Source organism: Atheta coriaria, unplaced genomic scaffold, assembly GCF_025399875.1.
Source record: "Atheta coriaria isolate IRGN ID8LTWV9N9 unplaced genomic scaffold, Caltech_Dcor_3.1 hic_scaffold_1_pilon, whole genome shotgun sequence".
In the NCBI taxonomy this organism is placed as follows: domain Eukaryota; kingdom Metazoa; phylum Arthropoda; class Insecta; order Coleoptera; family Staphylinidae; genus Dalotia; species Dalotia coriaria.
Genome location: NW_027045443.1, coordinates 1,213,409 through 1,229,854, shown reverse-complemented (window position 1 = coordinate 1,229,854; position 16,446 = coordinate 1,213,409). Strand labels below are relative to the sequence as shown.

The following is a 16,446-nucleotide window of genomic DNA, read 5'->3' as shown; positions in this document are numbered from 1 at the left end:
AAAGTTTTCTTGTGGTTGGATTTCTGTCACACAGATGTCCTTAGTGTGCGCGATGCGATTGCCGCCAACGGCCAGAACGCGCATCGTCAGGCGACGCGCGACCATAATCGATGGCCTCATAGTGCTCATTCATAGTGTTTCCACAACCTCACATTTTTATTCTCTACAATCGCTATTTTTAGCTCTATTTCTAAGTTTTATTGTCATTGTGTTCGATCGCAGCATTACTAAAGGTAAAAATAAAGGTAAAGAATAAGAAAATAACACCAGCATTGCTGTCCAAGTGAAAGTAATCATCATCAGGCAGACAAAAGCTTCTAACCACGAATCTTCTACAAATGGTGATTGCTTAGGTCGTAGTTGTTTGTCGAAAGACATTCGTTTGTAAATCTGTGAGCTAAATTGTAAAATTTGTCTTCATCATCGTGGTTGGTAAGACATCGCTTGTGAAAAAAAAATGGCGCCAAACGCGCCAAAGTCAATCAAAACCCCAGGAAAAAAAAACCTGGGGGAGTAAGTACGCCAGTGGTCCATTGGTGTCCACTGCTGCTATGCTATATAAATAGCTGATTCATTGTAATGCATGAAATAAAATAAAAATAACTGTATGACAACTAATGCAACGTGAATATAATTTTACTGCATGTTTTTGTTCATAAAAATAGAGGCCAGGAAACAGGAAGTCTATTATTAAATGCATGATTTGAATACATAGTAAATTGATTTGAAGCGATGATGAAGACATTTTAAACTAAATTTGATCAGTTTGTAACATTTTTGCCATCAAAAGAAAAAGGCATTTGTGTACTATCCATATCACCCATATTCCTATCTTGTTTATTTCTGAATTATGCTTCAGTAAGGTAAGGACAATGCACTATTGAGATAAATTATCAGTCATAGTCAAATTTTATCGAATTATTAAGAGCTAGACTTTTCTTGGTGTAAGGAAACTAGAAAACTTCTTTTTCAATGTTTCTTGACGTCGTTTGGAGCATGATGCGCGTTAATTTTGATGGTACCATCTTTATGGGAGGGTGATGTCATATTGTGGTGGCAGCGCCATCTAGTAATATACTTTACAACTAGAAATTTCCAGCGCGCTCTGTTGCTGGTAGGCTTTTGCTAGAATTATTGATTATTTAACGTTGGAAGTATTTGCACTGTCCATGCGTAAAGTTCATTCAACTTTACTATAATTATTATAAATGACAAGCGTATTTGCTCAAGAACAGAGCCGCTATGCGTGAAGTACGCTGATTTTCTTAATATTTAACGCGTTCTGCGAGCGTTGATGCGCTTATGAATGAAGGTACTGCTGGTGGGGATGGATAATTGATAAGCGCTTGTAATGGCGTCGCTGGTTGCCTACGTTGCGCGTCCACAAACTCGCGCGTTGCACTTGTCGCGAGTGGTGAGGTTCTTGGTCCCGACCTTGACGGCGCAATGTGGCCGCGGGCGAGCGCGGTCAGTCGCGCAAGAGCCATCGACTTAAGTAACCGTCGCGCACGCACCGCAAGTTGTACCGAGGATGAGCCGCCAGTAGTGCGCCGCATCGTGCACCTCAGCCATCACCAAAGCGATACGATACCAAAAAGAAGAAGCTCGAAGACGGCGACCAGCATGCGACGTAAGTCCTTAGCAGTCCTTAGTAATCTGACTTAAGTCATGTAGCGGCCGGCCGCGTGACGCGCGCGCGGCGATGACCTCGGCCCGGTACGGCTCGCCGTGAGCGCGATGCAAATGCGGTGGAAAGGAAACAATCAATTCGTGCGACACATACACGCGTACGAATGATAACCCGCATGAATAACACATTCGGCGATAACTTTTAACGAATTCGTCAATTTATTGGCCGCAGGCAGGCGCGCATAATGAGCGCGACGCCATGCCGCACGGTACGTTCGCGCATTCGATTGTTTCTCGAAGCGCACAACATTTCGTGCGCTAAATTAATTTCAATTACCTCCGAACAGCACCCGCATCCGGCCGTTATTGTGCACCAGCGGCGGCGGGCGAGCGCGCGCGCGGTCCATCTCATTTCGCTAACTTTTTTCAAACTTTCGACTTGCCGCCGGCCGGATGCATTCGTACTGTCGCACTTAGCGGATTTACTAAGTAAACACATTTTAATACACTTATTGGGGCGTATTTTAATTTCTACATGAATGCTAAGCAATATTCCGATAACATTAACGAATTCGGCATCGATACGCGCGCGTGTGCCGGCACTGCTGGTGAGTAAAGTTCATTTGGTGCTTTTCGAACAGATATGATAGCAGTCGAAAATGCGCATCGCTGGTAGCCACATCATCGACACGCGTTCGGCTACCGCCACCTTAGTCAAGATGTTGATCCCGCTGTGGCTGCACTCGATGACGGCGGCGTTCGTCATCGGCCTGCGCACCTCGCTCGCCGCCGAAGTCTTCCCCCTTGGCGCGACACACCTCTACCACCTGCACTCGACCACACTACTGAATGAGTTGTGTGTGGCCGGGGGCGGTTGTGGGCAGGATGTGGGATTCCGGGTAACAAGCGAGGTGCGGGTGACGGCGCTATGGACCGATGGTCCCGATGCCAAACTTCTGCGCGTGCATGCCGCCGGATGGCGGCTGCATGTGCGGGGGCAGCGCGCCGACGACTTCAGCGAACAACCCAGTCGCCTGGCGGATATCGCCTCAAGGCCCTTCTACGTGCTGTGGCGTGCCGGACGCGTTGACAAGGTGCTCCTGCCGAAAGCGGACACTGATGTTGATGCCAGGGCACTGAAGAAGGGGATCACCTCCATGCTGCAGTTTCAATTGAGCACGCAGGAGATCCATGAGGTGGACGTAAGTGGGAACTGTCACGCCAGTTATTTAGTCACAGGTCCCGCGCATAGTATCATCACCAAAGACAAACATTGTGAAGCGGCGCAGAAACGCCAGGAAGGCATGCTCTCTTCCGGAGTGGATTCCACTCAACGAACGGTGTTGACCCTTGCACCAGAAAAGAGCGATTTTGTGAAAATCGCCTCGATTGAGATGAAGGAGACGCATGTGTTGTCCCTACCGGCATACAACGCGGTTGGGGCACACGTGGACGTCAAACAGGTCCTTACCCTTTCCAGTTTAGAAGAGAGCAAGGTACCTAATATCGAAGCTACCACAATGGAGGCGGCTGAACAAGCGCTCCTGCAAACCGAGGACCTCACCATTGAGACCCTTGATCAGATTGAACATCAAACCGTGGAGAACAAAATGGATTTCGTGGAGCAAGTGAAGGTACACCGTCCTGCGCTCACTGATACCAAAATGGTTGCGGAGGCGAAGAGTGCTGTTAGGTTACTATCCGCCGCGCGGGAAGCCACCAAGGAAGACATCATCAAGGTGCTGAAAGATCCCAAAAACAATCGAATTCGGTAGGTTTTCCCAAACATTTCTTCACAACCCGCGACTTGACCACTTTTTGATCACAGGCCGGAACTGTTGGATATTTTGGGTTTCGCGCAATCCACCGCATCGCATGCGGCTGTCAATAAGGTCTTCCACATTGACGACGCCGCGCAAAGCGATCTGAACGAGAGGTATCTCTGGGCGCTCTCGTTCAGCGCGAACCCCAATCCGGAAATCATGGAAGATCTCCTCAAGAAATTCAAAAATACCCAAAACATCCCAGAAAAGGTTAGCGAGACCCTCATCTCGACGCTGGCCAGTATGGCGCGCAATTTACGAGCGCATCCTAACTACGATCAAAAGGTAGGTGGTACCACAAAACCCTTTTCGCACCACTTTCTCCGGGAAGGATTTAACAGGACTTTATTGTTAAGATTCACAACGACATTCAATCGATCATAGTCAACTACATGGACGCCACGGGCAATCGAGCTGCATACCATCGCGCACTTATCAACCTGCAAGCCCCGTCCACCATCCCACTCCTACTTGACATCACAGCTGGTAAGAAGAAGGGCTACGCAACCAAAGAAATCATCCTCGCGTGGCGCGCTATCTTGCTCATTGTTCAGGGCGAACTTAAGCAGAAACCAGAGGGCACTGGTGATGTGGTCAAAGCTATCCGCAGTCAAGCCATTCGCACCTTCCTGCAACTGCGCACAATTGAAGACAGTACCTCTCGCACCCTGGCGTTTGATACCATCACTACTCTCGCCGCTCGTCCGGATGCTGACATTGACCAGACTGTGGACGTTATCGTCAGCTATCTCCGAGCTGGTGATGCGGACAGTGAAGTAAATCAGTATATCCTTCAACGTTTGAGGATGTTATTAGAGGGTACCACGAATCTACGCCTTGCAGAGGCACTGGACCAGCGTTTGAAGGATAGCGCTACACTTTCGAATTACCACGTGTTCTCGCCGAAGGGTCTCAGCGTTGCCATGACAGCGGAGGTCTACTCTCAGGGAGGTTTGAATAAAACCATCGATGGCGGCGAACGCGCGCAGGATCTCCTCCGAGGTGGTCTCAGCACTGTGCAGGAGATTCAGAAAGGTTTCGTGAAGCGGGGAGTTGTTAGTGTGACCATGGATAGGGGTAGTGATGAGATGGAATTGTTCGGGGTAGGTTTCAATACCACTTAGGTCATCTGGATGTACAATTTGTGGATTATTTCAGTTGGGGATCTTCACTTCCGGCCTGGGGAATTTCATGGGTGGTGCAGAGGAAGGTGAGGGTGATGCCATGGCTGGAATGGAGTTGGCCGTGCTTGGTACTCATCTAAGACCGTTTATTTTCTTCACTGGTCAAGGGGAACTTATGAGCCATGTGTGGAGCGGTACCGGGTCGGAACGCACCACCGCATTTCAGGTAAATGAAGGTGTACCAAGTGTTTATTTCTAGGGTTTTATTTGAATGATTATATTTTTGTGAAGGCTTTGATGTTGCTGCATGATCATCAGCAGCATGTCCGGCTCGGGACCGGGTTGACCATGGCGGTGGACGTGAAAAGCGCCGCCTCCGTTGACCTTTCCGGTCAGATTACCATTTCGTTGTGGTACCGCAACGCAGACGCCAAAGTTGAAAAGTCGTAAGTATAACAAATGGGGTGCGAAATGTTTGGTGGGTTGTTTTAAGGGTTGTATAATTTCCAGGGCCGGAGTTTTTACACTGGGCGCTATGAGCGTGGACGCATCCTTTGCTTCCGCACGTATTGAATTCTCCACGTCCCTGGAACCCCGCCTGGAGCTCGCCGCCAACGTGGATTTCGCCGCGTCTGATGTGAGTCTGTGCATGCGGTTGTCACAGCCGGCCCTGGAGTACGCGTACAACGTGTACAAGATCGAGCGCGTCGACGGCAGCAAGCACAAGCTGCGACGACGTGTGCGCCGTCGTCGGCCCATACCGGGCAAGACCTATGCGCTCAATAAGAAGAACGCCGACATGTGCAACGTGATCTTCACCAATTAAACGCAATCATTCCCTCCGTGCGCACCTAATCTCTATTTTTTCGAATATGTATGCTAATAAAAACCGATTGTATTTAATGTAACATGTGTGTCTGCTGCAAGTTGCTTCGAGGGGTGTTCGGGGCGGGGAAATGAGGGGAGAATGAGCGCGCATGCGTATGTCGCGCGCTTTGCGCCACCTGCCACCCTCGTGTCTCCTCGCGGCGCGTATCGATCCTGCGCGCCGCCGGCAGTCCTGCGCCAAACACCGTCGACGTCGCCCGCCACGACCCCGTCGAACGCGCGCCGACGTCACACATGCGGCAATCGCCGCCTACCGCCACCGTACACGACCCACGGCCATCGCGAACGTTGCCCACGACCGCCACCAGCCATCCTCATTCGCGTCCGGCGCCCAACATGACGTGACACCCGCGATCCCACGCAGTGTGTTCGACCGCCGACGACCGGCCATCACTCCAGGAGCGCCTTCGCCGCTTAGCCGCCTACCGACAGTCTGCGGACCCTCGCCGCCGCCGCCGCCACCGCCATCAACGACGGCAGCACGATGCTGGGATTCGAGCTCATCTACGACTGGCTGAAGCAAATGCAGTTCCTCTCGTTACGTAAGTATACCCACCACCACCACGTCCACCGCCGCCGCGCCGCCATAAATTATTCCGGCACGTGCCCCCCGCTCTCCCTGCCGGCCACCGCCGGAAGTGGCTGATTGCACTTGCACAAACGTTGTCATCGGTCAGAAAGCGGGGTAATTGCGGTGGATCGCCGCCGCGCGCGGGGAGGACGTGAGTCATGTGAACAACGCTCTGTGGTAATTACACGCCGCCGCTGATAATACTTTCGACTGGATATAGATTTACGTCGATGGGAATATTTAATACACCCGCGTGCATAATGTATGCGTTCGTAATGACACGGGACGCTTGATCCTGCGCTGTCGAGTCTCTTAATGCATGCGTCAATGCGGAATTGATGATAACAATTGTTGTTTTGATAGCATTTGGAATATTACAGCTAATGCCGGTCTAAACTACTATGTACTTAATGTTAATATCATATTTGGGTACAATGTATCAGCGATTGATAACATTTGATGCGAGACGAATTCAAGTGGCAATTTAACGAGTCCGCAACTTGCAAACTCATTAAAAAATGATTACGTAACGAAATCGCATCAATTCTTAATCAAAGTCGTCTCGAGTTTTGATTCATGATCAGGCAAAAAAAAATTAATGGCGCACAAATTGATATCCATTTAAATAAAAAGCACATGAAATTATTGTGTGACTTTGCAAGGTTGTCACGCGTTGACGCTGCCACAATTACATTCGGAAACAATGTTTAACAAGTGGATAACGATTGACATTTTATTAATTAGTCGTTTTGCGTGCGCTGTTGAGACGAAAAAGGCGCTCGTCAACGCGCGCGCGCGCCGCCGCCGCTGAAAACATGTTTACACTCAGCGAGTGTGTTTATCAACATTTCGCGATACTGTAAACTGAATTCGGCGGACGTGTGACGAGCGCATCGCATGCACATGCCACCGAAGCGCGCTCCGGCGAGATTGTAATTAGTCCGGCTCCCGAGAAAACAACCTCCAACTCATCGGGCGCGCGCTCCACGCGACTACACACGGACTCCTCGCGCCGTCGTCTGTCTGAACTTTGCATTCTGTTATCGGCGGGCGCGCAGTGTGCGACGCTGGGCGAATAAAAATAAAAATATTCACGCATCGGTAGCAGTACGCCACAGAACGCACACGACTCACGCGACCGACGGCCGACGTGGAACACAACACGCGACGAGAGACGCGTTCGTTCGTTCTGTGTGTTTAAGTTCTCTTGTGGTTTTTTTTTTTTGGTTTCTTATTTTTCCTTCGAGCGCGAAGAGAACATTCAGTTGCCTACGCGCTACACCGCGTAGCCCACTTGGCCGGTGAGACTCGCAGGCGAGGAAGCCGCCGCGCCGTCGGAAGCCCCCAGCTCAGTGCGCGGTTGTGATCCAGTGCGATAGCGACACCAAAGAACACAGAATGCAGCAGATGCGCAACATCGGTATGTATTACAGCCAGCCGCCGATGCGACGCACGTGCGACGTGCGATTACGTCGCGCTGTCTTTACCGCGTCGTGATAAACAATTGCTATCGTTGCGTGCCCGCACGCGAGACCATACTTGGAGGTTATCTTACGCGATTTGCTCTCATTCGCAAATCGGCGCAACGTAGGCCACTTGTCGTACACGAAAGATTCGCACCAGCATCTCTTATGGTAATCGCCATGCCACGCGTTCGCGAATTATACGAATTGTCGTCGGTTTTTAACGAGCGTCAAAATTTAAATTTCAACAAGATGATTTACATTTGTGCGATAATAGGCCGTGCGCGCGCGTTAGCAACCGACTTTTTGACATATCCATCGCGATAATTTATTTTTGCGTATGTTAATTATAAGTATGCGGTAATAAAAGCACTTCACTGATTGTGTTCGATACACGGATAAATATACGGTTGTTTTTTGTTGGCGCGTTTTGAGATGACTGAGCTGAGCGCGGAGGATGCAAACACTCGAGTAACGAGAGATTTTTATTAATTGACAAATTGGAGCTGGAACTGGAGCACTTTGAGTCTGCGTTTGCCGCGAGTGGCGAGTGGGGACAATGGGTGACTGCGGCTGGTGCGAACTGGAGCGTGGTGCTCGCCGGCGGAGGCGAGCCTAGCGCGAAAGAAATGAAGCAAAAAGTAAAATCCGTTAGATGAGGTCAGTTACCTTGATCTCTTCGCTTCTTCGCGGCCGCCTCGCGCTGGTACAGTGACCAGTAACACGCGAGCCCCGGCCACGCGGGCCCCGAGTGCGTTCACCTCGCACGCCGACTTTTGTCTCACATCCCGTGCGCGCTTACCTTTAAACTTTAAAAAACCGCCGCGAAACAATCAATTTCTTTCGATTACGTCCCAATAACACTCATCCGGCGGCCGTGATCAGCGAAATGGCGTTTTAAGTGGCGCGTGCGCGCGCGCCGCGCGGAAGACTTCTCTCGCGAGACCGCTGGCCGCCGGTGGCAGGTAGAAACTTTTTTTTGTTACATTTATAAGCGGGTACCGTTACGACAATCGCGCGCTCGTCGCGCGTCTAATTCCCGACGCTTTGATGATGGCAGGCGGCGTAACGGTGAACGCGCGCCCGGCGATGAACGAGAGCAATGAGCCATGCGAAGCCGCGGAAGAGCCGCTCGCGCAGTCAGTCGGCGGCTCCCATCTCGTCTCGCAAGACGACAATGCGTTCGCGGTGAAGCGCCGAAGAAGTCATCCTCGAGCTCGCCATCGCCGATTTTCCGCACACGCGCCATGAGGGAAATGAACGCGCTCGTCCGGAAGTACCTGCGTCCGCCGAGGGACGACACCACCAGCCCCGCCGAGAAGCCCAAGGCGCCCGTCGTCAAGGCGAAGAAAGCGCGCGACACCAACAATAATCGCGCCCACAAAGAGAAGCGGCGCATTAATCGTGAGTTGCGCGACCACTACGTGTGTAGTGTGTTGTCCTGCGTCCTCCTGGTAACCGCCACACATCCCCCAAAAAATCTCGCGCGCGTCGCAAATAAACAAAGTGCACTTGCGCGCTGCGCGCATACTGCCCGCCGGTCTTGTGATATTATTCTGCATTCGGCGCGGTTCAGTGCGCGCTGGTCCTTCGCAAGCAGCACACGTCCATACGCTTCCTTTCGTTTTTTGCTCTGTTTGTCTGTTTGTTTGTTTGCTTACTCGTGTCGCGAGTGTCGCTCGCTGGTCATTTGCATATTAGACGCCCGATTGGCAATAGCTGTTATTGTTTCCCGCGTGCGCTGCGTGCTGAAATGGAGTCGTTGTTGCACAACAAAGGTACATTCATCGGCTGGGGGGCCGCGCGCGGGGGGCGGAAGAAAGCGCGTCTTCCGATAATAGACGACCACGTCGTGTTGACTCTGCACGTGCTAATTTTGTTCTTCCTTTGTTTCTCTTTTGCAGTGGAGGACATGGAGCAGTACCTGCACTACATCGGCGGAGGGGCGGGCGCGCTCGCCCTTACCGGTGTCGCCGCCGCCTCCGCCTTCTACCTAGCCAGCAGGCCCTCGTCAGAACGATTGCTTTGGCCCAACGAAGATCAGACTATTATCGAGGTGAGTTCCGAGTTTTTTCTTTTTTGATTATTTTCACCGCAAAACAAAACAATTTTTTTGGTTTCAATTCAAATTGCTACAATTTTGTAAGTCGCGCGAGGTCATCTTCAATAATTAAACGATCTTATCATTAATTTCATGCATGCGCACTTGAAAATAGGCCACGATTCCGTGATAAATCAACTCGAATCTCAACAAAAATAATCGCCGCGTGGAATAATGTATGCGCTGTTGTAAATATTAATGCATGCGAGTTTTTCTCCGTCTGCACGAATGGTTTTCGTTAATTTGTTTTTAATAAATTTGCGTCAGTGCGCAGTTTTTGTTGCACTTTCGCAATGCGAATATTTCGCGATGTGCGGTTTGACTGGTTTGCATCGAATGTGTTGCAATTGCGCTCTCAATGTCGCGTATGAAAACACCGGCGGATGATCTTATTTTTCGATTTGTCTCGCATGTAAATCCGTCTTAATTGGAATCGAAACGCGGTTCTTTTATGGTCTTGCACTTGCGAATCAGCGCCGCGCACGTTCAATGACGTCGTCGGCTTTGTGGCGATGCGAACAAAGTAGAAATGTAATGTTATAATGTCGGTGTGACGGCGCCGCACAAAAATTTATCCGCTTCCTCGAATTAAAATATGATCTTATACGAAGCCACCGGACTGAAGTGGGCAATTAAGTCGGATCTATCGGGTACCTAGCCGACGCAGTTGTGAAAGATTACAACTTGCGGTCCTCGCCTTACGCCTTGAGGTGTTTATTTCGGTGTTTTTGTTGTTAATTAATTGGCGTACTTGTGCAAGCCCCGTAGGCTCGCGGTCGGCGCGCGCGCGCGCGCTTAAAATGAAAAAAAAGAAATGATTTGCAAATCGCGTCGATTTGATGCATGCGATTTGCACCGTGCGTAAGACATTAAAACCGGCTGTCCGTGTTGTTGGTCGGCGGACGATTACGCTTTATAAATAATTGAATCGCGAGAGAAAAAAAAAAAGAAAAATATAACGGCGACGACCTTAGGTATGAGCGCGTTTCCCACACGGCACGGACGGGCACATCACGCGGCAGCGCCAAGGACCAGATATTTTCGGACGCGCGCTGCCCGCTCATTACGTATTCATTTTTTCATCGCCCGCTCGCGCACACGCCGCTGCGAATCCTGTCGGTGCAGTCGCGTTCCCGGTGCAGCGCGAAGAAGCGATACACAAAGGTCCACGTGCCATACCACGCGCGTATCACCACCCGCGACACCGCCAAACCTAGGTACCACACACGCGTACCACCCCCAAACGCGCGCGCTCGCGGATTATGGGCATATAAGCCTGGCGCGCGGTTCGGCGCCCAAGGGCATTTCGTTGTCACCCGCGAAGCATGCGAATTGCTGCTGTTTGTTATTGACACGCGCCGGGATCAATCAAAGACACGATGTGTTGCGGCTGCTGCAAGTGCTGCTGCTGCTCGAATGCGCTGCGCATCATTCCGCCCATCAATATGAACAATCAATCGGAGACGTTGCATCATAAAGTATGCGCCGCTGGATGAAGCGCATTTTGCACGATGAGAGAAGAGGGTTGTTGTAACGCGCCATTTTGTTTTTGTTTCTGCCTGCAGGGTTCGGAGCTGATTCGCGTCTCGCGTTTCTCCAAGGACTGCAAGGACGGAAAGTTCCTGAAGTATCTCTACGAGGACGCCCAGACGCTCTACGAGTGCTTTCGACGCGGCGCGAAGGTCTCCAACAACGGGCCATGCCTAGGCTATCGGGAGTCATACTCCAAGCCCTATCAATGGATCCACTACAACGAGACGCTGCTGCGCGCGAAGAACTTCGGCTCCGGCCTTGTCTCGCTCGGGCTGCAGCCGGGCCCGAATACATTTATCGGCATCTATTGCCAAAACTCGCCCGAGTGGATCCTCACCGAGCAGGCCACTTACTGCTACAGCATGGTACTTGTCCCACTGTACGACACCCTCGGCCCCGACGCCTGTGCCTTCATCATTAAGCAAGGTAAGACGAATTTCGGGATTTAAATCTGGTGATATTGATGGTTTTAATTGATTTTCAGTGGATATGAGTGTGGTCGTGGTGGATGACGACGCCAAGTGCAACCTGCTCTTGGAGCGTGCCCCAAAATGCCTGCGTAAGGTGATTGTGGTGAAAGAGGTGCGCGCTGCGACGAAACAGCGCGCAAAGAATCGCGGTGTGGAGATTCTACGCTTTGCCGACGTGGAAACGCTCGGTACCAAGCATAACCATCCCGAGCTGCCGCCGAAACCCTCCGACCTGTGCACCATCTGTTACACGAGTGGTACCACCGGTAACCCGAAGGGTGTGATGCTGACGCATGAGAATGTCGTGGCGTCGATTGCGGGTGTACTTCTTCAGATGGGCGACCATCGTCTGCGCACGGACGACGTGCTCATCTCGTTCTTGCCCTTGGCGCACATGTTGGAGCGCTGTTGCGAGGTGAGTGGAACACGCCCGCGTTGCGCAACTCCACAAATGTGTTGCTCGTCAGTCGTGACTGTCACTAACGCGCGTCTGTTTTTAGAACTCCTGCTACATGGAAGGCGGTGCAGTCGGCTTCTACTTGGGAGACATACGCCGCCTGTCCGATGATATGAAGGCCCTGCAACCGACGGTCACTCCGGCCGTACCACGACTCCTCAACCGCATCTACGATAAGATCCAGAGCGAGGTGAACCGCTCGTTCGTCAAGAAGATGCTTTTCAATATGGCGATGAGTACCAAGGAGAATGAGCTGAAGCGCGGCGTGCTGCGTAAGAACAGTTTCTGGGATCTGCTGGTGTTCCGCAAGGTGCAAGAGGGTATGGGCGGACGACTGCGTATGATGCTGGTGGGCTCAGCGCCGCTCGCTGAAAACGTGCTGACATTCACGCGCTGCGCGCTTGGGTGTCTCGTGATCGAGGGCTACGGACAGACGGAATGTTGCGCGCCCATCACGCTCACCGTTCAGGGTGACCATACGCCCGGACATGTTGGTCCGCCGGTTGCCTGTTGTTGCGTTAAACTTGTCGATGTGCCTGAGATGGAGTACTGGGCGCGCAATAATCAAGGTGAGATTTGTGTCAAAGGCACCAACGTCTTTGCCGGCTACTATAAGGATGCCGAGCGCACGCAGGAGACCATCGATGAGGGTGGTTGGCATCATACTGGTGATGTCGGTATGTGGCTGCCCAACGGCTGCTTGAAGATCATCGATCGCAGGAAGCACATCTTCAAGCTGTCGCAGGGCGAGTACATTGTACCAGAGAAGATTGAAAACATCTACATTCGGTCGCAATACGTCCAGCAAGTGTTTGTACATGGAGAGTCTCTGAAGGTACCATCTGATTTTGAATATTTTCAACATTTTTGTATTTATTATTTTTGTTTTTTTGCGTTCAGAGCTGCATAGTGGCGATTGTTGTGCCGGATGTGGACGTGATCAAGTGCTGGGCACAGGAGACGGGCATCCCCGGCACGTTGAGCGTGCTGTGCGCGCACCCAGAGGTCAAACAGCTCATCATGGACGACATGATTACCTGGGGCAAGGAGGGCGGTCTTAAGTCATTCGAACAGGTACGTTTCTTTTAAAATCTGACAATGTTTCTCGTCTAAAACATGTTTTTTTTTTTTGTTTTTGTGCAGGTGAAAGATATTTACTTACATCCGGATCCGTTCAGCGTGCAGAACGGCCTGTTGACGCCAACGCTGAAGTCGAAGCGGCCTCAGATCAAGTCGTACTTCACGCCCCAGTTGGAGGACATGTACAAGAAATTGACGTAATAGGAATTCAATAAATTTTCAAACCGTAGGTGTCAGCCGCGGAGCGCCGCGCTGCAGGGGGACTTAACATAAACCTTTACTAATACTAAATATTAAAATGACAGTTGAAAATTGCAAACTATTTGAGAGTTCGATACCTGAATTACAGGCTAAACCATTGAGGAGGGCGAAATGTACCGCACGCTGATAAGGTGTTGAGATTGCAAGCAAAAAATGGGTCAATTAGTGAGCTTGAAAAAGTCAAGTTTTGTTTTTGTGTTATTGTTACTTAATCTTTACGTTGTTCGTTTTCGTTGTGGTTTCTTTGTGAGGGCGCACGAGGACGATGACGTGAACATGAAGACAAACGATTTACTTACTTATAAATGCATTCTAGACAATTTTAGACTATACGATACGATTAGGTTTAATTGATTGTAGCAAAAGGATAGCACCGCCACCGTTAATTTATGTTGTATGTCAATAAATTGTTTTCAAAAAACCAATCACCACGTGCGCGCATATTAAGCCACCCGCCATGCGGAGATAAGCGGTTTTAAGTGCCGCGCGCGTCGCGTTCAACGTATTATTTTGCGCATAATTTCGTTCTATTTGGAGCAAAAAGTGTGTGAGCCTCCATATTTTTAATATTTCCACGCTTTGTCGATGCGTGGCTATTTTTAGTGGCGCGCTGCGAAAATAAACTTTTTCAGCTGCCTGGAAGTTGATAAATGGCGTCGATGCAATATATTCCACTTAAAATGTTAGAATATTAAATCCAAACAGTGTTCTTTCGGCATCAATTCGTATTTTAAGCGCGGCGAACGACGCGCGCGCGCCGGCTGCGTTTCACAATTTAATCGGACGAAAACAAATTGAATCCAAACAACTCAATAATTAATTGCTTTATCACTCGTTTTTTCCCATCATGTTTATCATAATTATTCGGCGAATTATTGCAACAAAGAGAGTGGTGTTTTTGCCAAACGGGTTTTTAAGGACACGACGACACGTTTATTGCACACATAAAACTAAATTTACAGAAATTGCCTTAGAAAATATTCGAATCTTGTTAGCAGAGCAAATCAACACTCTGGCTATCCTCGAAGCTCACCCAAGCATTACCGCCGAACGACTGCGACTCGTTTTCCTTGTCATCGCTCAAACTGAACACCTCGTCTTGATGGAGTTGATCTCCGTCGTCGAAGGTGATCAGAAATTCGGTGATTCTGTTGTGCATATTATTCTCAACGATTTGTTCCGTTTTTGTGGGGACGGGAGGCGGCAGGGACGAGCGTATCTCGTGCAATCGCAAGGGTGCCACCGACGTCCATTGTTCATACGCGGCGTGGAATGCTTTTGCCATCGCCAACGCCACATCCTCGGCATTCTTTCGTCGTTTACATAAGAAAGCATGACATTCTGTTGTTTCCAATGCGTCGGTGGCCAGGAAGGATACAATGCGCTGTTGGTGTGTGCGACAGTTTGATATCCTGCATGAAAATCAAGCAAAAAACAATCAAAACTTCATTTTATAATTGATTTTATTTATTTTTACCTGTAAATTGAAATCTTTAGCAGATCCACGCCTTGATCCGCCTGCATAACACAAAGACCTTTCGGTGAGATGGTTAATTCAACACTCCTGCTGGACTTTTTTGTGCGCTTCTTTTTCTGATCGGCATCCTGTAAAATCTGCGGCGATTTTGAGATTTTTGGCGCCTTTTGCCCCTTCTGCGCTTTCTGCGCCTTCAGATTACTTAGGATGCATTGCACCGCATGCTCGCTGATATTGTCCCCCCCATTTAGTTTCTCCACCACCGTTGAGCCAAGATATTTCACCTGAAAACTGACAATTTCGTCCTCGTCGTAACCGTCACAGCCGAAGTCTTCCTGCAACGTGTCCTTCTTGCCGCTCTTGCGTTTGTTTTCCGCGTTGTGATTCAGGACCTCCTCGGATAATTCTGCAATCAAACATCGGCGCGTGTAAGTAAGAGAGTTTATTATTTACTACGTTGTTTTTATTTTCAATGGCATTGCTGGAAATGTTTGTTGACATTGCGTCAGACTGCGAATTAGAAGCGCGGAATGGCCTTATTCGTTATCACACACGACGTGTGCAGGCGCGCACTCTTCTTATCAGCGTGTTAGACGCGTGTAGTTTTTGTTAGTGTTTTTGTTATGATGTCGCGAGCCGATTACGACATGTACGCGTCTTCTGCGAAATGGCGCAGTTAATTGTGCGGCGCCGCAAAAGGCAATACGAGAAAATGCGCGCCGCGCCGAAGGAAAGCGATGCGAGGAAAAGTGGAACGAGCTGATGCAATGATTTCAATGTCTTGCGCTCAAAAATTTACATTTTCAGTTCATGCCTGAGCCTTGAGCCGTTCTTAATTATAGTGTAACAAAGGTTCAATAAGTAAGCAAGCATAAATTAAACTATACGCAACAAAGTACATGAATGCAATTACAAACTGAAACAACTGTTCTATTTTCTTCAAAAAATGAAAAAAAGTTTTGAACTGAATAACTTCGATTTAAGTCGCAAATAAAAAGAAAATAAAGTTTAAACTTACTTTTATGTTTGCCGTTATTTGTTGGCCTCCACATAATTGTCCTTAAAAACTTCGACATTTTTCAAAAGTTTGCAAAACTCGTAAGGACGTTGACACTTTTCGAAAATGAACGAAAATTAATTCAAAGATTGAAAATATTTAACTGGTTGATGTTTCAGGATCTAGTCTGGTATTGAATGATCGTCCGGTTTGATTGATCGCTCATGAGACACTAATCTTATGTTTATTCATTCGCCTTGATCTGCCCTCACTTTTGAATGCACTTTCTCCGGACTTGTTGCAATCCGCGCGGCGCGAGTTGCCTACCCGTTATCGGTTGTTGCCTCGCTGGTTGCAAACAACATGATTAATGTTACCAAGTTGAGATGAATCCTGCTTCTGTGATAATTTATTATTAGAACACGTCGTTGAATTTTTGTTTTTAAAGGTCATACGTAAAAGAAAACAAAAGAGTACGAATCGTGGGTTCAATGCTGTTTTAATCATTATTTTATTGTTAATAATCACAATGATTATACGAAAACAAAAAGTTTGCGGAAGTTCTTTCTGGA

General features: G+C 49.2%; 3 protein-coding genes across 7 annotated transcripts; 2 read left to right on the top strand and 1 right to left on the bottom strand.

The window, feature by feature from the left end:
• Window positions 1–1,449: 1,449 nt before the first annotated feature.
• On the top strand, window positions 1,450–5,484 carry Mtp (microsomal triacylglycerol transfer protein). Its single transcript, XM_065307145.1, has 7 exons — window positions 1,450–1,630; window positions 2,271–3,400; window positions 3,458–3,737; window positions 3,809–4,555; window positions 4,611–4,802; window positions 4,868–5,022; window positions 5,087–5,484. Exons 2-7 carry the CDS (start codon window positions 2,289–2,291, stop codon window positions 5,400–5,402), a joined length of 2,802 nt encoding a protein of 933 aa, XP_065163217.1. The 5' UTR covers window positions 1,450–1,630; window positions 2,271–2,288; the 3' UTR covers window positions 5,403–5,484.
• Window positions 5,485–5,608: 124 nt separating this feature from the next.
• On the top strand, window positions 5,609–13,825 carry LOC135795469 (long-chain-fatty-acid--CoA ligase 6). 5 transcript variants are annotated; one of them, XM_065307161.1, is made up of 7 exons: window positions 5,609–6,006; window positions 9,403–9,554; window positions 11,165–11,558; window positions 11,617–12,017; window positions 12,103–12,894; window positions 12,960–13,133; window positions 13,203–13,825. In XM_065307161.1, the coding sequence occupies exons 1-7, from the start codon at window positions 5,949–5,951 to the stop codon at window positions 13,338–13,340; spliced, it is 2,109 nt and encodes a 702-aa protein (XP_065163233.1). In that variant the 5' UTR covers window positions 5,609–5,948; the 3' UTR covers window positions 13,341–13,825. The 5 variants fall into 5 exon arrangements, with proteins under 5 accessions (XP_065163233.1, XP_065163252.1, XP_065163227.1 ...); XM_065307180.1 differs by lacking the exon at window positions 5,609–6,006 and adding an exon at window positions 6,924–7,455; XM_065307155.1 differs by lacking the exon at window positions 5,609–6,006 and adding an exon at window positions 8,467–8,902.
• Window positions 13,826–14,310: 485 nt separating this feature from the next.
• On the bottom strand, window positions 14,311–16,186 carry LOC135795501 (uncharacterized). Its single transcript, XM_065307198.1, has 3 exons — window positions 15,896–16,186; window positions 14,878–15,283; window positions 14,311–14,812 (listed from the first exon to the last, which is right to left on the bottom strand). Exons 1-3 carry the CDS (start codon window positions 15,951–15,953, stop codon window positions 14,392–14,394), a joined length of 885 nt encoding a protein of 294 aa, XP_065163270.1. The 5' UTR covers window positions 15,954–16,186; the 3' UTR covers window positions 14,311–14,391.
• Between the last annotated feature and the right edge of the window lie 260 nt (window positions 16,187–16,446).